The sequence below is a fragment of the Schistocerca cancellata genome, chromosome 9 (genome assembly GCF_023864275.1).
Source record: "Schistocerca cancellata isolate TAMUIC-IGC-003103 chromosome 9, iqSchCanc2.1, whole genome shotgun sequence".
Taxonomy (NCBI): domain Eukaryota; kingdom Metazoa; phylum Arthropoda; class Insecta; order Orthoptera; family Acrididae; genus Schistocerca; species Schistocerca cancellata.
The window spans coordinates 132070670-132095997 of NC_064634.1; the positions used below are offsets into that span (position 1 = coordinate 132070670).

The following is a 25328-nucleotide window of genomic DNA, read 5'->3' on the forward strand; positions in this document are numbered from 1 at the left end:
CAATTTTTATTATGCTGTACTTTTTAACAGTTTTGCTAACCTTGTCAGCTGCATTTCAGTATGGTTCCTTATTGCGTAAGGAGTGTTCAAATGGAAAGGTATGAAACATCACAACTATCAAACAAGTTGAAAATTGCTTATGCCACTTTGGGATAATCTAGTGAACATCTAGGAACAGCATACAATGGAAGCAAACATCATTATCTCCCGCTAAAACATTCAAAGAGGTGTCCTGAGCAGTTTTTGAAACCATGGATTAGTTGTGCTGAGGCCTCTGGTGATTACTTTTGAATAAAGACTTCAGTTATATCCACAGTGTTGTTTCATACCTTTTCTTTTGAACACCCCTCATATGTTACATGACACTAGATTACTTTACACATGTTTGTTATATCTGTATGTGTGCCTAAATTTGGTAATTAAAATTTTGTAGCGTAGTGCCTGTTACTGATGACATTGTTTTTCATCTAAATGTTGTCTTGATGTTTGGATAGAGCTAGTTGACTCTATAACAATCAGTCTGCTCTGCTGATTATCTGCTTCAGTCATTTTGTTTCAGAGAAAATTTAGCATCATTGGGATGTAGTTGGTCAACAAGAAGTGAATTTTTTTCTGGAAAAAATATTTTGACCCCATAAGTTTTAGGGCTTTGCATATAGACACAAGGGGTGGTGCACTAAAGACAACAGGCTGGAAAGTGTATGCTGTAAGCAGAGTGCACAGTACACTAGGCTAGTGAGCCAACAGGTCTGCTGTATGTAGTGGGGTGGGCTGCACTCTGCTTTTCAGACCAGTGGGCCAGACATGCTAGCCTGTGGGACACGCCACACAGGCTGGGCAGGCTGAAACCCAAACTTGGCTCTATTTGGGGCATATATTAAGCCTGTTGGGAGAGTCATGATGTAGCAAGTTGGTAGCTCAGTATGCAGTATTCTATTGTGATAACCTGAGTAGTGATAGAGTGTTGATTTTCTGTAAATTAAAATATAGTTTGAAAGGCTAATCATATCAAGTAGTTTCCTCTCCTAGTATTGTAGAGAGAAGTGTCGACCATATAAACATAAGCATCCTACAAATGCATTATTTCTGTTGAAAATATATCTTTGTGTACTGCAAATGAATTAGAACATAATTAAATTTCAGCAGAGGCAGTCTTTGATTATATGGAGATTATTCTTTTCGGGATGTATCATTTTTGAATGAAATCAGTACCATTTAACAAATTATTAGACAGAATTACTGGTCAGTTCTTATCCACAGGAAGCAAAATCTGTATTCCTGCCAATAGACATACTTAAGTGACAATGCTGTTCTAGTTTTCGGAACTGTTAGTGCCTTCCACATGGAGCAGGCTAGGGAAGATTAAAAAGGAAGGACAGCCCACTCCAATTTCAGGATGAGAGGGATCTACCTGTAGTAAGGACGATGAATGAAGAGAGACTGCAGGGAGACCCCTCTCATTCTGAAGATGGAGTGGCCAGCCCTTTCTTTCATTCATTGATAGATGAAATGAAAATGAAGTCCCATGCTTCTTTACAGAGCGTAGGGGAACGATGCGGGAGACCCGCACCACCTTACTAGGCAAGGTCATTGATAGATGGTGTTTGGTAAATACCATAATGAACGACAGCCTTCAGAAATGTGGGATCAATTAAGTTATACATTAACAGGCAGAAGCAACCACTGCTGACTACTTCCGTAAAGTATACAATACCAAATTGTGACTAGTTCTAATCTAAGTAATTAATTTTGAGAGTACTTAATACAAAGAAAAACTGCAAGTTTGAAAAAAGCCACTGCTCCTTTTGTTCTACTCACCCACTGTTTTAGTATGACACTTCAAACAAAATATTTTGCAACTATATGTAAACCATTCACAGCTCTCTATACAATAACAAAGGCAGAATTTACATTCTTGAATTAAGGTAGCAGGATTGGTTAATGAGATAATCTTGTACTTCATTTTTAAATATTTGAGTGATTTCATTTTCCTGCCTGATGTCGACTGCAACCTAATATTAGACGTTTACTCCAGAACATTACACTCCATTCATAATCGTAGAGAGAGAGAGAGAGAGAGATGCATAGTCTACATGCAAATTATTTCTACTTCTAGTACGTGGTTGTGGATTGCTGTATTCATCCATAGTACACTCTTTTTATTAACCGCAAATACCATTAGGGAGTATTAGCATGAAAGTGTAAGAATCCCTAGCTCCTTGAAGAGCCTTCTGTAATATAGTTATTGCACAGTTTTTTGTCTTAGCGGCATTTGCCCCAGGCTTTGCCATAGGGCGGAATTGAGTGAAAGTATGATAGTAGTCAAGTCTGCAGGTCAACACAGCAAGAGTGTTTTTGGAGTGCAAAACTGGGTTTTTTGGTTAACTTACCCACATACTTTATCATATATCTAGATGCTGAGGAACTTCACACATGGAGGCTCATCCACTGTGCACCCTCTGACATATATGAGGGGCTGTCAAATGAAAACTGAACATCTGCCACAACGGAATCATGAAATGGTTCCCTTCAAAAACAATCACCACATATGTTACTACATTTATCCCACTTAGAGACAAAACGCTCAATTCCTGTTTACAGAAAGTGGCCGATCGCTGACAAATCCACAACTGCACCCACTCTTCCACTTCCTTGTCCAATTGAAACTAATGTCCATGCGTGTCTTTCATTGGGTCACCAAAGATGTGAAAATCACACAGTGAAAGATCTGGGCTCTATGGAAGATGTAGTGTTTCCCAAACAAATCGGTGAGGTGTAGCCTTCGACTCATAGGCAGTGTGGTGGCATGTGTTATAGTACAACAGGATGATTCTATCTAAACATTCGTGGGCTTTTTGACTTTATGGTGCCTTGCAGTTTCTGCATAGTGTCTTCACAACACCGCGCATCGATTGTCACTCCTCACTCTAGGAACTCGATGAACAGAGGGCCCCTGCAGTCATCAAAGGAAGAAATCATTCTCACCTTACCGGAATGTGTGTGAACAGCTTTGGATGTCTTTGGCAGGGAAGATATGGGATGTTTCCACTGTTGACTTTGACATTTGCCATGGGGCCCAAAATGGTGGCACTATCCCCTGTGACAATACAAGACAGATACACGTGTCCTTCCTTATGATGCCATAGCAGATAACTTAGATTTCACACCATTTTGTCCCCATGTGAGGTGATGGGGCATCCACTCCACCCAAATTTTGTGGTGATGCAAATGGTCTTTGATGACCTCATGCACAACAGCATGCCCGGAGCCAAGGCTAACACCGCCCTGAACACAAAATTTCATCGTCCATGATTCATTGGTCTCCTTGGATAGGGTCATTAATCTGGCCCATCGTATCGGGGATAATGCCTCAATGGTCCTGTCCTGGACATAGATAGTCTCGTACTGATGTGCGCGCTTCGCGGAACGTCCTCTGCCACTTGTGCACACAATTCAGGGACATGCAGTGTTTACCATACAAAGAAGACATGCGGCAATGAATTTCACTTACTCCAGCACACTCAGCCACCAGAAAACAAACCATGCGCCTCTGCTCTTTTTTGCTTGCCTCCGTGTCAACAGCTGGACAACCACACTTGATCAGTATGCCAACAACAGTGGGGCCATCTGTCCTGCGGACTATCATGCTGGGTGTTCAGTTCCCATTTGATTGTCCTGTCAGGGTGTATATGACCTGGGACAACTGGGAGATCCGGGATAAATCCGGGAGAAAACTGGGAAAAACCTCAGAATTTTTTCGAATTCTGGGAATGTTTCATTGTTTTAGTTATCATTTAAATTTTTGTAATTTTGCCTGGTAAGAACCAATATTCTAACAAAGGATATTACTATATCCCACTACTGCAGAATACGACTGCAGCAATAAAAGATGAAAGCGAGAAAAAATTGAAAATAAAACTTAACTTGCAAAGGAAATGCACCATATACAACAACAAAACACCAAAACACAGGACTCATACAAGCGTCTGCCAGCAGCAAAATGTGTCAAAGGCTTTAGGAAGAGACTATGCAATGCTTCATAACGGAGGGGGGAGGGGGGGGCATATTCATATTCATATTCTTGAGGAAATTGCACGTTGGTGTACAGATTATTCATATGAATTTGAACACATCCATGTTGGTTTTTTAACATTTTTGAGCACCTTCTAACTTGATTTCTGAATGAATCAAAAGTTGATTTTTGAATGCGTGCTTAGTGTACGTGATGTCTGCCAGAAGAATTCTCGTTGTGCCTAGAAATAAACGTTCCTGCAGACAAAAGGGGACGGGTCTATGTGAGCTGAGCGGAATAAAGCCGAGCTGATGAATGCCAGTCACTGTCTGATTACGTGGTTGATTGGGTTTGCGAATGATCAGCGTTGTTGTATTTACTAGCGAAATCCATAGATTCAGATTACCAGAGTGGAAATGAATGACTAACAGGAATAACAGGTAGGAAAGATTACGTATTATCTTCTGGGTGTATCCAAGAAAATGAAATTTTGACAGAAAAGTTTTGGTCAGATTGCTACACTAGTAAGGGCCAGTTGTACAATCCCAGGCTAACAGCCGCTTAAGTTCTGTTCTGGAAGAAGTGCGGAAAACGTGTTCTATGAACGTTTTACAACGCCTAACCTGGAATAATTGCGGGATAACGAAACCGATGATTCTGTCAGGATTAGTGAAGTTAACCGGCAGAGAAGTTTTGACAATAGCAAGAATAGTTACAGAATTAGTTATAAAATTGTTTGTTAGAACGAGGAAGGAGAAGAAACGGGGACATCACACAAATTATGGAAAAATATCACGATACCAAATTTATGTAAAAAATTCGTACTACTACTTTTCTATCTCATGCTTGAGAAACTGGAGCATATCTCATGCTTGAGAAACTGGAGCATATCTCATGCTTGAGAAACTGGAGCATATCTCATGCTTGAGAAACTGGAGCATATGAATGAAATGTGAAACTGTTTCCTAACATAAAGCTTTTTGCTTGTAGTAGGCCTAACAGGCATTTGATATTGGTGTTTTGTGAATTATATTCTGTCATGTTATAAAAATGAACATTTGTGTCAGAACAGTCTCGTTTATTTGGTGTGTTAAAATTGCTGCAATATTACAAAGGCCTATTTTTGTTTTATCAAGCAGACAGTGACAAAATAGACGTAATCAGATCAAGAAACCACACCAGTCTTGGGTGCTATTTGTATTAACAGCTTTTTCAGTATTAGACGATGACATTTCTATTTTTCATGTAGAAGACATTTGACAAACTTTGATGAGCTAACAGATTTATTCGCAGAAAGGAAAGCACACCTTTTAAAGCTTTAGCATGATTAGAGAGAAAAAAATGTTAGGAACTGAGGATTGAAAAAATGTGTATCGTCTTTCTTGTCTCTTGTGTTTACTGGTTTTATGTACCCTATATTTAATTTTATGTCACACAAAACAGCAAGTTATTAGCTAATAGGCAATAAAGAGTGCAAATTTTCTGAAGAGTTCTTGTTCTCCCGATCACAAATAATCCCATCCAATATTAATTGCAAGCTTCCTTAAAAAAAATAAATAAATAAATAAATAAAAAAGAGGGGCAGGATGTCAAACCAGCCAACTGGAAGCAGGAGAGGCACCACAGGGCATTTTAATTTCCACTATCCTGAATATAGTGTGACAGCATCCATTACAAAATATACACGTTTCAATTCCACAGAGCGAAATACAGGTGACATGCTGTGTGAAGAGGCGTGGCACTGTACGTGGGCACACTTAAGATCAAATGTCTTACATTTCCTCGAACGTACATGTTTTATGTATCAGATTCTTCAGCAAGATGTGCACTACAAAATGAACATATTTTTGAAAACTCGAACTTTTACAAATTTTCGACCTATCTCAATCGCTCGTGAGGGAAGTATTGTCCCGGTTCGGAAGTATCATAGATCCGGGGCTGATGCGCAGAGCAGTCTGAGTTATAGTGGGGAAGTGGGTAGTCTCCACGTGACCCGTGTTTACACTGTTTAGTGATATTGCTGCTTCCTCGTCATTTAATGCTCTCACGTCAAATGAAAACAATGGATTTCTTTGGCCGGAAGCTATCAAGTGAATTAAAACACATTCACACAATTACGGAAGGCAAAAATTTGTTATTAGTTTCAGATTTTATTTATTTTTTTCCACCTTTCTGACAGTCAAGCACAGTGACTTTGTTTTTGTGGGTATGCTAAAGAAACTTGGCTTTCATCAGACTTTTCCGCTGAGGCAGTCAGTGTATTTGAAATGAAGTGTTTAATTCCACACCATTGGCTAGGTTCAACTGTTTGATGCATTTCAATTGCACGTTTTCATCTTGTAGCATGTGCGGCATTATGCCATAATAAAGAACCAAACATGAGATAGTACAGCACTGGTACTCCAACAAAATTTACATCTCGATAACCACACTGAAAAGCTTATAATATCTGGTCGAGGACTACTTCATTGGGAATCTGGACATATGAATGTGCACTTTAAGTATGCGCTTTAAATGTGCACATTCCAATGCTCTTGGGGTATCCTCTGATGTCTTGTTTCTTTTATGACATAATGTAAGATCTTCTAATGTTTTACAATTACGAACATACGGGCCTCCTCCGTCATCGTAGCTGCGCAAGTGCGGTGGCACCTATCATCTGGCGCTCTCTAGCAACTGCTGAAATGAACCTATTTCTAACAAATTGCGGGAAAATATTGTGAATAGTGATTTGAACAGTGTTACTTTCAAAGTAAATTTCCTTTACGCAAATTGAACTGTGTGTGAGAATGTACAATGAATTTCTTAAATCACACAGCGTTTGACTCTCATTTAAAAAATCAATTCTTTGATGACGAGCCATTTAGAAGAATTTCGAGCCCAGCAGATCAGACATTTATCTCACTATTAAAATTTTTACTGGCACATTTGTGTGATATATCTTAAAGTGTAACATGCACAAAAAGATCAGCATTATATGTGGAAGCTTAGCTTCTCTTGCAGTATTAACCTTAGAGACGAATATTATATGTGAAAGCTTTTCTTTTCTTGTAGTAACACTATGTATATCAATTTAAACAATTAACTTTTCTTGTTTGTGTGTCCACGCTACTTAACAGTGATCTTGCTATTGGCTGACTACATCACGTGCACTATGCTCTGAATATCCGCTGTCATTGGCTGGTGAGATCATGTGACATGAGTGTGACTGGCTTACAAAAGCGCATCGCAATCCCGATTTCAATGCTTGGGAAAGTAACATGCAGTTTTTGATGGAATTAGAATTTATACTTTAGCAATACGAAAATATCCAGGGTACATGTTGCTTCACATCAAAATCTTTGCAAAACATGTTTTTTTTCCCTGAGTTTCGTTTTCTAAAGTGCCGGGAAATTCTACGCCTGTGTATAAAACCATAACCATTCAGTTCCGAGGGAAAATATACTGTCACTTAACACGGAAAAAAGGTGTTTTCTCCTGGGAGAAAGTGTTCTTTTAGTCGGGAAATCCGAAACATTTTTTTCCTTGTCCATGTTTACACCCTGCCCATATACTTCTGGTACCTGTGAATCATTTGTATTTATGTGGAATCACGTGAAGTAAGGCTGATGGTGTGTGTGTGTGTGTGTGTGTGTGTGTGTGTGTGTTTGTGTTTTTAATGTAACTTTAACCAACCTATCCTCATCTTCTCCCAAAGGCAGTAACTAATGGTTCTGACCTCCCTCCATGAACCATGGACCTTGCCGTTGGTGGGGAGGCTTGCGTGCCTCAGCGATACAGATGGCCGTACCGAAGGTGCAACCACAACGGAGGGGTATCTGTTGAGAGGCCAGACAAATGTGTGGTTCCTGAAGAGGGGCAGCAGCCTTTTCAGTAGTTGCAAGGGCAACAGTCTGGATGATTGACTGATCTGGCCTTGTAACCCTAACCAAAACGGCCTTGCTGTGCTGGTACTGCGAACGGCTGAAAGCAAGGGGGAAACTACAGCCATAATTTTTCCCGAGGGCATGCAGCTTTACTGTATGGTTAAATGATGATGGCGTTCTCTTGGGTAAAATATTCCGGAGGTAAAATAGTCACCCATTTCGATCTCCAGGCAGGCACTACTCAAGAGGACGTCGTTATCATGAGAAAGAAAACTGGCGTTCTGCGGATCGGAGCGTGGAATGTCAGATCCCTTAATCGGGCAGGTAGGTTAGAAAACTTAAAAAGGGAAATCGATAGGTTAATGTTAGATATAGTGGGAATTAGTGAGGCTCGGTGGCAGGAGAAACAAGACTTTTGGTCAGGTGAATACAGAGTCATAAATACAAAATCAAATAGGGGTAATGCAGGAGTAGGTTCAATAGTGAATAGAAAAATAGGAGTGTCGGTAAGCTGCTACAAACAGCATAGTGAACGCATTATTGTGGCCAAGATAGATACGAAGCCCACACCTACTACAGTAGTACAAGTTCATATGCCAACTAGCTCTGCAGATGATGAAGAAATTGATGAAATGTATGATGAGATAAAAGAAATTATTCAGGTAGTGAAGGGAGACGAAAATTTAATAGTCATGGGTGACTGGAATTCGAGAGTAGGAAAAGGGAGAGAACGAAACATAGTAGGTGAATATAGATTGGGGGAAAGAAATGAAAGAGGAAGCCGTCTGGTAGAATTTTGCACAGAGCACAACTTAATCGTAGCTAACACTTGGTTCAAGAATCATAAAAGAAGGTTGTACACATGGAAGAATCTTGGAAATACTAGAAGGTATCAGATAGATTATATAATGGTAAGACAGAAATTTAGGAACCAGGTTTTAAATTGTAAGACATTTCCAGGGGCAGATGTGGACTCTGACCACAATCTATTGGTTATGAGCTGTAGATTAAAACTGAAGAAACTGCAAAAAGGTGGGAATTTAAGGCGACGGGACCTGGACAAACTGATTAAACCAGAGGTTGTACAGAGTTTCAGGGAGAGCATAAGGGAACAATTGTCACAAATGGGGGGAAAGAAATACAGTAGAAGAAGAATGGGTAGCTCTGTGGGATGAAGTAGTGAAGGCAGCAGAGGATCAAGTAGGTAAAAAGACGAGGGCTAGTAGAAATCCTTGGGTAACAGAAGAAATATTGAATTTAATTAATGAAATGAGAAAATATAAAAACGTAGTAAACGAAGCAGGCAAAAGGGAATACAAACGTCTCAAAAATGAGATCGACAGGAAGCACAAAATGGCTAAGCAGGGATGGCTAGAGGACAAATGTAAGAATGTAGAGGCTTATCTCACTAGGGGTAAGATAGATACTGCCTACAGGAAAATTAAAGAGACCTTTGGAGAAAAGAGAACCACTTGTATGAATATCAAGAGCTCAGATGGAAACCCAGTTCTAAGCAAAGAAGGGAAAGCAGAAAGGTGGAAGGGCGACGTACTTGAGGAAAATATTCTGGAAATGGAAGAGGATGTAGATGAAATGGGAGATACGATACTGCGGGAAGAGTTTGACAGAGCACTGAAAGACCTGAGTCGAAACAAGGCCCCGGGGGTAGACAACATTCCATTAGAACTACTGACAGCCTTGGGAGAGCCAGTACTGACAAAACTCTACCATCTGGTGAGCAATATGTATGAGACAGGCGAAATACCTTCAGACTTCAAGAAGAATATAATAATTCCAATCCCAAAGAAAGCAGGTGTTGACGGATGTGAAAATTACCGAACAATTAGTTTAATAAGCCACAGGTGCAAAATACTAATGCGAATTATTTACAGACGAATGGGAAAACTAGTAGAAGCCAACCTTGGGGAAGATCAGTTTGGATTGCGTGGAAATATTGGAACACGTGAGGCAATACTGACCTTACGAGTTATCTTAGAAGAAAGATTAAGGAAAGGCAAACCTACGTTTCTAGCATTTGTAGACTTAGAGAAAGCTTTTGACAATGTTGACTGGAATACTCTCTTTCAAATTCTGAAGGTGGCAGGGGTAAAATACAGGGAGCGAAAGGCTATTTACAATTTGTACAGAAACCAGATGGCAGTTATAAGAGTCGAGGGACATGAAAGGGAAGCAGCGGTTGGGAAGGGAGTGAGACAGGGTTGTAGCCTCTCCCCGATGTTATTCAATCTGTATATTGAGCAAGCAGTAATGGGAACAAAAGAAAAATTCGGAGTAGGTATTAAAATCCATGGAGAAGAAATAAAAACTTTGAGGTTCGCCGATGACATTGTAATTCTGTCAGAGACAGCAAAGGACTTGGAAGAGCAGTTGAACGGAATGGACAGTGTCTTGAAAGGAGGATATAAGATGAACATCAACAAAAGCAAAACGAGGATAATGGAATGTAGTCGAATTAAATCGGATGATTCTGAGGGAATTAGATTAGGAATTGAGACACTTAAAGTAGCAAAAGGAGTTTTGCTATTTGGGGAGCAAAATAACTGATGATGGTCGAAGTAGAGAGGATATAAAATGTAGACTGGCAATGGCAAGGAAAGCGTTTCTGAAGAAGAGAAATTTGTTAACATCGAGTATAGATTTAAGTGTCAGGAAGTCGTTTCTGAAAGTATTTGTATGGAGTGTAGCCATGTATGGAAGTGAAACATGGACGATGAATAGTTTGGGCAAGAAGAGAATAGAAGCTTTCGAAATGTGGTGCTACAGAATAATGCTGAAGATTAGATGGGTAGATCACATAACTAATGAGGAGGTATTGAATAGAATTGGGGAGAAGAAGAGTTTGTGGCACAACTTGACAAGAAGAAGGGACTGGTTGGTAGGACATGTTCTGAGGCATCAAGGGATCACAAATTTAGCGTTGGAGGGCAGTGTGGAGGGTAAAAATCATAGAGGGAGACCAAGAGATGAATACACTAAGCAGATTCAGAAGGACGTAGGTTGCAGTAAGTACTGGGAGATGAAGAAGCTTGCACAGGATAGAGTAGCATGGAGAGCTGCATCAAACCAGTCTCAGGACTGAAGAGCACAACAACAACAACAACAACAACAATAGTTCTGAAAGATAGTGTAGTAGTGTGCAATAAATACAAACTATGCCACATGCCAAGAAATTCAATAAAAGTAAATTCTGTGGTAACCAGTTCACAAACAAAGCAAGCCACACTGTGGAAAGTAACCTATGTATCAGTTCTTCAGGGAAGAAACTGCCATATGGCATGCCTCTTGGTGATTCAAATTTTTGTGTTAACAATGACGCTCTTTGTAGTGGATTTGTTGTTGTTGTTGCTGTGGGCATCTTATCTTCTTTGATAAAGGAAGTGGCGAAATGTAAACAGTGTGATGGTGTAGGCTCTCTGGAAATAACTGAACAATGACTGCAGCTCATGGTCTCGCGGTCGTGTTCTCGCTTCCCGAGCAAGGTGTTCCGGGTTCGATTCCTGGTGGTGTTCAGGGATTTTCATCTGCTTCTAGATGACTGAGTGTTTGTTTTGTCCTCATCATTTCATCATCATTCATGAAAGTGTCAAGTTTGGATTGAGCAAAAATTGGGAATTTGTACGGGCGCTGATAACCATGCAGTTGAGTGCCCCACAAACCAAACATCATCACCATCATCATCATCATAACTGAACAACAAAATAGCAGGAAGGGTTTAGCACCAAAATTAGTTGTTCTATGTAGATCCTGCAATAAATCTACCTCGAAAATGACTTCTAAAACTGTGCATAATTCATATGATGTGAATTTGGTGTTAGTGTATGCAATGTGTGCAATAAGGAAAGGAAAAAAGGCTGTTCAAACGTCTTGTGGTTTGATGGACCTTTGTCTCCTTCCAATAGGTTCAGCAAGTACATAAAAATACTTTTAGTTTTGTCTAAAGCATCAATGAAACGTGCAGTAGAAGAAACTGTAAATATTAGTGGAATGACGGACATTGCTGTTGCACTTGATGGGACATTGCAACATTGAGGACATCGTTCCTTCAATGGTGTTGTAAGTGCTACTTCTCTGGAGAATGGAAAAGTTGATGATGTTGAGTGCTTATCTAAGTACTGCCACACCTGCCATGGTAACACTGAAGGATATATTGAACATCAATGTTCTAAAAATTATGATGGTTACAGTGGAGGTTGTAATACACAAAAAATTTAAATAAATAAAATTGAATATGAATACATTTGTTATTGTCACTGTTGCATTTCGAAATCTTTTCTGTCATCTTACTTTCTCTTTCTGTTTTTGAATGAAGCAACCGTGGGTTAAAGCTTGAGTTTTGTGTGTGTGTTTGTGTTTTTGTGTCTATCAACATACCAACGCTTTTGTTTGGTAAGTTACATCATCTTTGTTTTTTGAATATGAATATAGTTGCATTGTTAAAATGTTCTGTGGTTATTGGCATTCTTTTGGGCATCGGACTTCCTTACATTTTTGTTGAAGCTGCAGGCAGCGGAGGACTCCGGGACACCAGCGCTTGTCGTAATCACGAAAATCCTCTTCCTGTAACTTTCCTCTTCATTTACTTCAACAAATAAAATGTTTGATACGGTTCTTTAACATTACTTTATTCACTCAAACATACAATACATTGACATCACAATACTTCATCTCTAAAATCGCACATCCTCATCATCCTTCTACATATGAGAGAGTTTGACTGTGTCTGTTAAAAAACTGTACAACAAAATAAATGATAAAATGTTTTCATTTGTCTGCACCTTACCGCGCATTCATAATTAATGTCTTTGCCAACCCTCTGGTTACTCGGTGTTTCAATTTTTTGGTTTTTTAATAAATCTTAATTTTATGGCATCCTGGGGGCCTTTCATCATGTTCTTATACAAGGTATAGAGTGTGATGGGCCTCTAAAAATATTTCAGAGGTCACTGCCCGTTTATAACATCAGATATATGAAGTACTTAGGCGATGGGGACTCTAAAGCTTTCAGTAAAATTAATGAGTTCAATGTTTATGGTCGTACCTTGGTAACAAAACTGGAATGTTGTGGACATTTGCAAAAGAGGATGGGTGCTAGATTGAGGAAGCTACAAAGAGAAATGAAAGGAAAGTTGCTATCTGATCGAAAATCTCTGCCTGGCCGAGGCAAATTGACAGAAACTGAAATAGACAGTCTTCAGTGTTGTTATGGACTGGCCATTAGACGAACTACACCTCTGAATGATGTTACAGCAATGAGAAAAGCTGTATGGGCCACCTACTTTCATAAGTTGTCCACAGATGACCACCCTGCTCACGGACTTTGCCCTAAAGAAGCAGGTTCTTGGTGTGGTTACCAAAAAGCAAAAGAAAGTGGTCAAATACACCATTAAAAAGCGTTCTCTACCTGAGCCTGTTATGAATGAAATAAAACCAATTTTTAGAGACCTGAGTGACCCTGTTTTGCTTAGTAAACATCTTCATGGGGGCACTCAGAATACAAATGAAAGTTTCAAACTTTGCATATGGGAAAGATTACCCAAGAATGTTTTTGTAGGATTAAATACATTAAAAGTTAGTGTACTAGATGCAGTGATATGTTTCAATGATGGAGAGATAGGAAGGTTGAAAGTCCTGAGAAAATTAGGCATAAAATGTGACTCTAATATGGAAGATCAATTGCTTGCGTGTGACAGACAGTGGGTGCATGAAGCTGAATCGCTCTTCAAGTTACCAAAGGAGCAAGAAGTGCTAGAATGAATGCCAAGAGGAAGCTTGAAGATGAAGAAATGTTACAGGATGAAGACTATGCTTCAGGAATGTACTGAGGCATGGTTTAATTGGACTCATATTGTCATTCGCAATTTCCCCTCAAATTGTATTTTTAAAAATTTAGGTACAAATATTTCCTAAAGTTTATAAAGCATTTCTTTAATTTTTTTCTGTAACTTGCAATAGTCCGTAGTTATGTAGTAGACCTAAGCTTTATTGCAGAGTCAACTAAATTATAGAAAAAATAACATTTTATTAGGAAAAAAATTATAAAAATTAAAATGTAAGATGTGGTATTTTTTTTATCATTTTGATATACATAATAGGTGGAATTAAATAGGTCTGATACCACAGTCATCATGTCATGCATATCTGGTAAAAATTTGGTCTCCTTCAAATGCATAACATTGGATTAAATGGTACCTCAATTTGAGGAAGCATTGTGGAAAAAAATTGCATCAATTTCTTTGTAATTTTTTTAATAACCCTAAACAAGTTCAAAAATATTCAAAATACTTCTAATCTGTTTAGAAAGTATGCTGCTTTACCTGTTATGAACAAAAAGTCTGTAAAACATATACATTATAAACAGTGCCTGAAAGAAATAGGTGTTGATTTTTACATAATATTGAGCTGGGAAAGTACCCTGTATCCTTACGAGCTATAAGCACTTGTCCAACAGAAGAGATGTGTTTTACAGTAACAAAGGTGGACAAGAGCTCATAGCTCTTAAGGTATGCACTTTAGAGCTCACCTTCACTGGACCTTTTTTGTCTTTATTTTGGTCCATACAACCTCCTCCCAAAATACGGAAAGCAAAAAGATTGCAGTAGAAAGGGCTCATTTTCGGAGGAAGCAAAGTGATTTTCATATATAACTTTAGGTTGTCATTTCCAGACCAGGGTCCCTTACCTCAAATTGGTACATTTACCCTTCTCCATCATCCCTGAAAATTTGTGACACTGTCACAGAATCACCCTATTTACTGGGCGTGAATAGCTTCAAATGTTGAGTGATCACGATGAAGGACCCGGAGATGCCACACACTCATTATCAGCATCTGACAGAGCTCAAAAAGGATCCTCATTCTGTATCTCCATTTGCCTGGCTACATGTCGTGGTTCCATCAGAGGCATGCCCTCTACTACCCACATTCTGCGGTACTCAACAATATTCCAAAGAATTTACAAAGCAAAACAGTTTACAAACTCCACATTATCATTTTATAAATGAATCCAGAAATAGATTTAATAATTAACGTTAGATTGTGCAATCAATAATAGGAATTTTAAGTATGCCAGATATTTCGTAATTTCAGATATTTCTAAAAGAAGAGTAATTTTAACTCTACATGCAGAGTACTAACAAATTGATTTCTTTTTACATATTTTAGCCCGAAACATAACACATCGTATACAAAATCATATGAAGTTCATTCAGTTAAACAGCTGATATAATGTTCACCTATACAAGAAGTGATAGTATACATGGTATCGGTTATTTCTATATAAAAAAAGAAGGTAGTGTTAGAGGATGGTGTCCCATTACACCCTGCTGTCTCTGATACGAAAAGATATGCCTGTGTTGGGACTGGAGCAGATATGTAGGATGAGGAGAGGGTGGGGAGGGCTGTATCAGACAGTTCCTGCACCTGGGTCTTCCATAGGGGGATTACCTATGTGGCAAGGGACTGGCAGTAGGTGTGGCTTAATGATGGACTAAGATACTTTTTGGATTGGGTGGGCAGTGAAATACCATTTTGGAAGGGGTGAGCACTGTTTGTAGGATATAGAGCGTTTCTCATTTCCAGGCAGAAATCCTGGCGAAGGATATGTTGCAGGCATTTTATATATATGGGGATTTATGCCCAGAAATGAGAAACATCCTACATCATATAAACAGTCCTCACCCCCTTCCCAAGTGGTATTTCACCACTCACACAATCTACAAAGTATCTTATTCCATCCCAATGCCATTTGTACTCCCAATGCCTTGCAACATAGGACATGCCCTTGTGGAAGACCCAGATGCAGGACCTGTATGATACATGCATCCAACACATCCTTCTCCAGTTCCAACACATATCTTCTCCTGTCAGAGGCAGGTTCACCAACAAAAGCAGTCATGTTACATACCAACTCTATTGGCGGCCCAAGACTTTGCGAGCTAACGTAACAAAGATGTTTGGGCTCACATGTGGTTCATCATTGTGAAAATGTCATGCCCCAAACTCATCTAGGGGTTGAACTGCACGTGTTGCATTACACACCCTACATTAGACACTTGTGACCCTTTGGTTAAATTGCCTGGTTGATGGCAAGTTTGCGAAATACAAAGTTAATATAACATACAAAACGTTGGGAAATAATTAACGGTTCATAAATGATGTAGGCCACACAGTTGCGAATTGGTTAGAATAATGTTTATTCAGAAAGCAAACTAATAGCGAAAGTGGTCGTATTTAGAATTACTATTAAACTCGAGCCCATATCCATTTGACACAGTTCGATCATTCACAATCTCCTTGTGAATTACAAGTTCATTACTCCACATTATTAACTACATGAAAATTTAGTTTACGCCAGGCACGTGGCTGCTCACCGCTCAGAGACTAAGACCCACGATACCACACAATGTGAAATTTTCAAAGTCGTTTCACTTCCTAGCTGCCTAAAGACCGACTGTTCACGTTCGCGTCTCTACCAGCACTCGCCCTTTGGTGTCTAGACCAGAACTGCCCACTGTCTGTATCTGACTTCATTTCCCACACACTGAACGTCTTTGCTCAACTGACTAGTGCAGTTCCCTTTCCTGAAGCTGTCCATCTGATTGGCTACAGCTTACTCTACACTACTTTACATTTTAGCATATTTAAATAATCAAAGCTTGACCACTTTCACGTTCTAAATAAAGTAACAATAATATCCATTACATAATAAATGTAAAATTCTTTTACATAAAACCAATAGAATTTCCTTCTTAACTTTGAATTCCATAGCCAGTAGCTCCACACCAATGTGCTTTCTGATAAGTAGATCAAGAACAAAAGTAAGTATTATGCACTAAACTTCACAACAAATATTCTATTACCTAATGATTCAATAAGGTGTCTTGCTGTCATCGTTCAGTGTGTTTTGTGTGGAGGAAATTATGATCTCATGCTTAACTGAAAATACTGATAATTTAAATTTACTATATCTTTTAACTAAACGAAGTTACAGAGTTGATATTTACAACATTTGTCATTTTAATGATGCGCTTATATATGAAATGTCGATCATTAAGATCAACTAAAGCGTTCAGATTTTAGCACTGAGATCTTTGTTACAAACTTGTGAATTTCACTTTAACAGTAAATCGTAAACTATTATAGATACAATCAATACTAAAGTTTTATTAGGATCACCATGACATTTTATGGAGGATAGCAAATTAAATTTACTGTGGCTTGATTCCCTGCATTACTACAGAATTAAATAGTTTTCATAAATGTTTCCCTTTATGGCCGATCTTAGGTCTGCCATATTTAACACTGCTACACCTCCTCGGCCACAAACGGATTCTACTGTGTTTCCCTATGATGTAAGTTCTCGTCTGTCTCACTTGTACACTACAGCACTTAGGCCCCAATAGACAACAGACACCTGTGAGTTCCCCTATCTCGTGGTGAATCTCCGCCATTTGTGGCATCCAGTCCTGGACGACATGGTTCATTTCACAATTCCTGCAGGGTGACTCTTTCGGCCATATACTTTTATGAGAGCGAAATACTCGTTAACTCACAACTTTCAGCATAAGGAGTCACCCTCATTCTGCCAATGGCCTTGTCGAAGGGGGCGAAGGAGCAAACAGAGGTTCAGGGTACACTCATGTCCTTGGGGTGAGAAACTGCCACTAAAAGTAAAATAATTGGCAAACATCAACAGCATGAGGACGCAGAAAGCAACAGAAACCACTGCATTAAACATACATAACATGTATCCATAGGACATGTGTCCTGTAATTGAAAAAGTGTCATGATGATCTCTTCATTGGCAAAAGATTCTGGAATAGTCCCCTCATTCGGATCTCTGGGAGGGGACTGCCGGGGAGGAGGTGACCATGAGAAAAAGACTGAATAATCAATGGAAGGAAAACTTTCTATGAATCGGGGTCTGGAATGTCAGAAGCTTGAATGTTGTAGGGAAGCTATAAAATCTGAAAAGGGAAATGCAAAGGCTCAGTCTAGATACAGTAGGGGTCAGTGAAGTGAAATGGAAAGAAAACAGGGATTTCTGGTTGGATGAGAATAGGGTAATATCAGCAGTAGCAGAAAATGGTTTAATGTGTGTATTATTCCTTATGAATAGGAAGGTAGGGCAGAGAATAAGTTATTGTGAACATTACAGTGATAGGGTTGTTGTGATCAGAATCGACAGCAAACCAACACTGACAATGATAGTACAGGTAAGCATACTGATATCACAAGCTGAAGATTGAGACAGGGAAAGTATATGAGGATATTGAAAAGGTAATACAATAGTAAAATGACATGAAAATCTAATAATTATGGGGGCCTGGAATGCAGTTGTAGGGGAAGGAGTAGAAGAAAAGGTTACAGGAGAATGTGGGCTTGGGACAAGGAATTAGAGAGGAGAAAGATTAATTGAGTTCTGTACTAAATTTCAGCTGGTAATGGCAATACTCAGTTCAAGAATCACAAGAGGAGGAGGTATACTTGGAAAAGGATGGGTGATATTGAAAGATTACATCAAGGTCAGACAAAAATTCTGAAATCAGATGCTGGATTGTAAGACTTACCCAGGAGCAGATGAAGACTCATCACAATTTAATAGTGATGAAGAGTAGGTTGAAGTTTAAGAGATTAGTCAGGAAGAATCAATTAGCAAAGATATAGGATACAGAAGTACTAAGGAATGAAGAGACACTCTTGAAGCTCTCTAAGGCTGTGAATACAGCAATAAGGAGAAGCGCAGTAGGCAGTACAGTTGAAGAGGAATGGGCATCTCTAAAAAGAGCAGTCACAGAAGTTGGTAAGAAAAACATAGTTACAAAGAAGGTTATTGCAAAGAAACCATGGGTAACAGAAGAAATACTTCAGCTGATCGATGAAAGAAGGAAGTACAAAAATGTTCCGTGAAAATCAGGAATACGGAAATACAAGTCACTGAAAAATGAAGTAAGTTGGAAGTGCAGGAGAGAGCGGATAAGTGGAAAGAGCACATTGAAGGCCTCTGTGAGGGGGCAGATTGGTCTGAAGTGATAGAAGAAGAAACAGGAGTGGATTTAGAAGAGATAGGGGATCTAGTATTAGAATCGGAATTTAAGAGAGCTTTGGAGGACTTAAGACCAAATAAGGCAGAAGGGATAGATAGCATTCCATCAGAATTTCTAAAATCATTCGGGGAAGTGGCAACAAAATGACTATTCACATTGATGGGTAGAATGTATGAGTCTGGTGACATACCATCTGACTTTCAGAAAAATATCGTCCACCCAATTCTGAAGACTGCAAGAGCTGAAAAGTGCAAGAATTATCGCACAATCAGCTTAATAGCTGCTGCATCCAAGTTGCTGACAAGGATAATATACAGAAGAATGGAAAAGTAAATTGAGGATGGGTTACATGATGATCAGTTTGGCGTCAGGAAAGGTGAAGGCACCAGAGAGGAAATTCTGACATTGTGGTTGATAATGGGAGCAAGAATAAAGAAATATCGAGACACATTCATATGCTTTGTCGACCTGGAAAAAGTGTTTGACGATGTAAAGTGGTGCAATATGTTCAAAATTCTGGGAAAATAGGGGTAAGCTATAGGAAGAAACAGGTAATATACACTACTGACCATTAAAATTGCTACACCACGAAGATGACATGCTACGGACACGAAATTTAACCATCAGGAAGAAGACGCTGTGACATGCAAATGATTAGCTTTTCAGAGCATTCACACAAGTTTGGCGCCAGTGGCGACACCTACAACATGCTGACATGAGGAAAGTTTCCAACCGATTTCTCCTACACAAACAGCAGTTGACCGGCGTTGCCTGGTGAAACATTGTGATGCCTCGTGTGAGGAGGAGAAATGCGTACCATCACATTTCCGACTTTGTTAAAGGTTGGATTGTAGCCTATTGCGATTGCGGTTTATCATATCGCGACATTGCTGCTCGCTTTGGTTGAGATCCAATGACTGTTAGCAGAATATGGAATCGGTGGGTTCAGGAGGGTAATACGGAACGCCGTGCTGGGTCCCAATGGCCTCGTGTCACTAGCACTCGAGATGACAGGCATCTTATCCGCATGGCTGTAATGGATCGTGCAGCCACGTCTCGATCCCTGAGTCAACAGATGAAGACGTTTGCAAGACAACAACCATTTGCATAAACAGTTCGACGACATTTGCAGCAGCATCGACTATCAGCTCGGAGACCATGGCTGCAGTTACCCTTAACGCTGCATCACAGACACGAGTGCCTGTGATGGTATACTGAATGACGAACCTGGGTGCACGAATGGCAAAACATCATTTTTTCGGATGAATCCAGGTTTTGTTTACAGCATCATGATGGTTGCATCCGTGTTTGGCGACACCGCGGTGAACGCACTTTGGAAGCACGTATTCATCATCGCCATACTGGCGTATCACCTGGCGTGACGGTATGGGGTGCCATTGGTTACACGTCTCGGTCACCTCTTGTTCGCATTGACGGCACTTTGAACAGTGGACGTTATATTTCAGATGTGTTACGACCCGTGGCTCTACCCTTCATTCGATCCTTGCGAAACCCTACATTTCAGCAGGATAATGCAGGACCGCATGTTGCAGGCCCTGTAAGGGCCTTTCTGGATACAGAAAATGTTCGACTGCTGCCCTGGCCAGCACATTCTCCAGATCTCTCACCAATTGAAAACGTCTGGTCAATGGTGGCCGAGCAACTGGCTCGTCGCAAAACGCCAGTCACTACTCTTGATGAACTGTGGCATTGTGTTGAAGCTGCATGGGCAGCTGTACCTGTACAAGCCATCCAAGTTCTGTTTGACTCAATGCCTAGGCATATCAAGGCCGTTATTATGGCCAGAGGTGGTTGTTCTGGGTACTTATTTCTCAGGATCTATGCGCCCAAATTGCGTGAAAATGTAATCACATGTCAGTTCTAGTGTAATATATTTGTCCAAAGAATACCTGTTTATTATCTGCATTTCTTCTTGGTGCAGCAATTTTAATGGCCAGTAGTGTATAATATGTACAAGAGCCAAGAGGGAATAATAAGAGTGGATGACCGAGAACAAAGTGCTTGGATTAAAAAGGGTGTAAGACAGTCTTTCACTCATTCCTGTTCAATCTGTACATCGAACAATCAATGATGGAAATAAAAGAAAAGTTCATAAATAGAATTATAATTCAAGGTGAAAGGATATCAATGATACAATATGCTGATGACATTGCTATCCTGAGTGAAAGTGAAGAATAATTACGTGATATGCTGAATAGAATGAAGAGTGTAATGAGTTCAGAATATGGATTGAGAGTAAATCGAAGAAAGACAAAAGTAAAGAGAAGTAGCAGAAAGAAACTTAACATCAGAATTGGTGGTGATGAAGTTAAGGAATTCTGCTACCTAGGCAACGAAATAACTAATGACAGATGGAGCAAGGAGGACATCAAAAGCAGACTAACACTGGCAAAAAGGGTGTTCTAGGCAAAGAGAAGTATACTGGTATCTAACATCGGCCGTAACTTGACGAAGAAATTTCTAAGAATATATGTTTGAAGCACAGCATTGTATGGTAGTGAAACATGGACAATGGGAAAACAAGAACAGAAGAGAGCTGAAGCATATGAGCTGTAGTGCTACAGACGAATGTTGAAAATTACGTGGATTGATAAGGTAAGAAATGAAGAAGTTCTGCACAGAATTGGAGAGGAAAGGAATATGTGGAAAACACTGACAAGGAGGAGGTCAGGATGATAGGACATCTATTAAGACATTGGGGAATGACTTCCATGGTAATAGAGGGAGCTGTAGAGGGCAGAAACTGTAGAGGAAGACAGATTGGAGTACATCCAGCGAATAACTCAGGACGTAGGTTGCAAGTGCTACTCTGAGATGAAGAGGTTGGTACAGGAGAGGAATTCATGGTGAGTCACAGCAAACCAGTTTGACGTCAAGCATGTAAGTGAGAAATTGTTTAAAATAGGTTTGAAATTATTTTTAAAGATGGTTGGAACTTGCTAAGTGTTCTCAGTATCGACATTGCATAAGCACAGTATGGGGTAATTTACATTCTGTTTTAAGCGAATGCTAGTTTTTCACGCATTTCAGTGTTTGCCATATCTCCTGAATTATGTGCTGTACAATTACATAATTTTGCAGGTACGTTAGTGGTATATGTGGATACTGCTTGTAATCTGTGTTGCAAATAGAGTTAGTAGTAGTGAAGTAATAAATTAAAACAGGATGCCTGATGTGGCAGTTTTACTGCATGAACAGCAAAAATGTAATAAGTGATAAACATTTTTCCTTTCATCATTTTGCGGGAGGGAAGGGTGGGTGATGAGAAAAAGTTTTGTAAAGGTTTGAAATTACGTGAAAAGTTTGTTGCAAATCACTAAATGCTCTCATTCTGAAATGCTGAGTGTATATAATCTGAATATTTGCTTGCAGTGAGATAATTGTCTCAAGACATGTATGTAGTTTCTGACTGTAACATATGTTGTACGTGTTACATTTTTAACATAAGAGTATACCTCTTAGTGAGTAGATTATGGCACCATTTTAAACTTGTAAAATTGGTCAATAACTAGAAAAGATTGAAAATCAGGTTTTTGTTGGCCCTGGAACTCCTTAGCTATGCAATCTACAACTGGGTGTGCATCTTAGCCAGGTTGACCATTTAGAAATACAGATATAGGTCAAACCCTAGTATCGGTAAACAAATGATTTGCTGCTGCCACTTTATCTTTGTTACCCAGATGACAACCTCACTGTATTGTTTATTAAGCCAGGTCTGAAGGCTTCTTTTTGTGGTTCCTCTGTGCATTTGACCACATGTCAAGGGGCTCTGTGTGCTCCTGTGGCAATTAGATCCTTTGCGGTGTTAAAATGTTCCCACACCTGCCTTTTTGTTTTAAACACTATGTCAGTACTGTGTTTTGTTAGTACTTTCCTGATTCAATCTGTGGAAATTGAATGGGAGGAAAACTTTTCCCTTAATTAGTTTCTTTTCACTTGAAGCTCCAGATCTAGGCCTATACTCTTTGTCAGAGTAGCCTTTTCTCCTGAAGATAGTTCTTAAATGATCAGACTGTTTCAGCAAGAACTGTGGTTCAAAGAAATTTGCCTTGTAACGTGGTCTAATGTCCATAAAACAAAATTCCTCAATGATACGGCATGGTAGTCAAAGCACAATACTATAACAAATAGCTAACAGTGAAACGGGCTTCATAGAGAACTGCAATTGAAAGGCTACCATGTGTAGTTCAAACTATTCAAACTGAATTATAGCAAGCAGTGCTTTCTCATTTGTATTTTGCATATCTATTGTGCCATGCGAATGCTTGAAGAATGGATGCATATTTTCATGCATTTCTTCTTCTGTACCTTCTTTAATCATGTGTTATGTTGTGCGTTAATAATTTTGTTGCTGTTTAATGATGTAAATCTTTCCACATTGTCTATGGCCGTCCTGTAAGTATTTGTTCCCTTGCTTGAGCTGCACACATATTTGGTAATATGTGTATTCTGTCCAAGTGCTTTAATATCAATACAGTAAATATATTTTTTTTAAATATATCTCATAAGTTTTTTAGTGTAAGTGTAACTTTAACAAAACATGATGAGAAATGAGAATAGGACCAAACAATGAAAAATTTCCATTTCTTTTATGAACTTTGAACTGAGTGAACCATAAAATAAAAATGTGTGGAAAGGGGAGGGGGGGGGGGGGGGGTGGAGTAGTTATGACACACATGGAAAAGGAGTAAATGAGTGTGTTTTCGTGTAACAGAATAAATTAAAAGGTGTGCCATGTAGAGTATTTACTTATTTTTATTCTTCTTATTTTTCTAATGTATATATTTTATAAATTTTACAGATTGCAGAGCGTACGCCTTGGAATCTATTAATGTAGTGCGGAAATATTCTTGGATCTTAGATGTTCCTTTGAGCTTCTTTCTGTCCACCTATTGGTATATTTTGCCTTCAAATGAACGCAAAATTCTGAAGGTAAAAAAATATATACATTTTAATATTGTTGTCTGCTATTTCTTTGTATAAAGCTGTAACAAAAGTACTGGATGGATCAGTCTGATTTTTTTATGCCCAGACAGCTTTATCATCTCCTACAAAGGTATAAAGGGTGCTGTCAGCTTTTTTACCTTTAAGAATATACAGCACAACATGTAACTGTGCATTCTTAGAGGCCTCAAACCAGATGAAACTTGGGCTACAGCAGTATTTGTATTAAAGTCAACCTTCCATGCAAGAGCATGTTCTGAATCATGGGTCAAACCTGGATCACTATCTTGTAGAACCAACACCTCCTCCCAATTTGTTTTATTGGAGGATGGTTGAAAGTTTAGTCTTACTATAAGTCTCTTCTCCTTTCCCCAGAATCAAATTTCCACTCTGTAACAGATACATTAATAACTGCTTGCCACACCATAAGTCAAACTTACTTTTTGGCTATCTAATACTCACATATTTCGGACCAATTCAGATCTTTAGCCAACTAGCTCTTCTCTTTATTAGTGTGGTGGGCTGCTACAAAAGTGTGATGATAATGCATTTCCATCTTATGTGGAGAAAGTTTGTATAGACTGCAAGTTCTTTAGTTATAAACAACTACATACACTGAGGGACACAGAGATACTCTGGCATAATGTTTGGTGTTGTGACAGAAGCAGTAGTTTGTAGGTATCTTCTGTTTCAGCACCACAGCTTAGATAATGTGAAAAAGTTTATAAACATGAAATTTCCGAACTAGTTCCGTAGGACTTTAACAATTAAGAACTGTACAGGCATAATTTGTAACTGTGGCGTATCTGCCAGAGCCAGGAACATAGCCCAGCAGCTCTTGATTCTATGAAAACCTTTTGGAAAGAAAGGACTGTCATTTGCCAGGGCTATGATAGACTTCTTTTTGATGACTCCTAGTCACAACACAGCTGTTAATATCATCACACACAGTCAGAAGTTGCCATTGGCAGTCAGTAAATATTTTCTCGTGTTTTCATGCTCTGTGCTGGACAGAGAAGATACAGTTACATATCAGTAAAATGTTTGGGTTGTCATATAAATTATATTTTGTTAATTACAGTAAAACAATATTGCAATGCAATATGTAATCTGGAAAATAAATTCCATTGATGATTTCTGGCAACAGTGGTGCAATGATCTGCAAGCACAACCGTAAATTTTCTGCCTTCTACGCATAGTGGAATAGTACAGTGTGTTGTGTGATTGTCGTTAAGCCTTTTACTGGCTGCAGTACACAGTATGAGTAAGATGCACTGTGTCAGGACATTTGACTACGACGATATCATAAGGTGTCGGAGACATGTGGAGGCCTCCAAGTTTAAGGTAAAGCAGACACTGGTCTTATTACTTTTCATCCCTCATCAATGGTGTGCCATGAGTAATTGCATTCAGGGCAAACT

At 39.2% G+C, this 25328-nt stretch overlaps 1 protein-coding gene across 2 annotated transcripts in view; it reads left to right on the top strand.

Annotated features, from left to right (window-relative positions):
• Window positions 1-25328, top strand: part of LOC126101152 (N-acetylglucosaminyl-phosphatidylinositol de-N-acetylase) — a 106248-nt gene that overhangs the window by 76898 nt on the left and 4022 nt on the right. For both annotated transcript variants that reach the window (XM_049911845.1, XM_049911844.1), the window contains exon 5: window positions 23765-23895. In XM_049911845.1, coding sequence (XP_049767802.1) covers window positions 23765-23895 — 131 coding nt within the window. The remainder of the gene's footprint in view (window positions 1-23764; window positions 23896-25328) is intronic.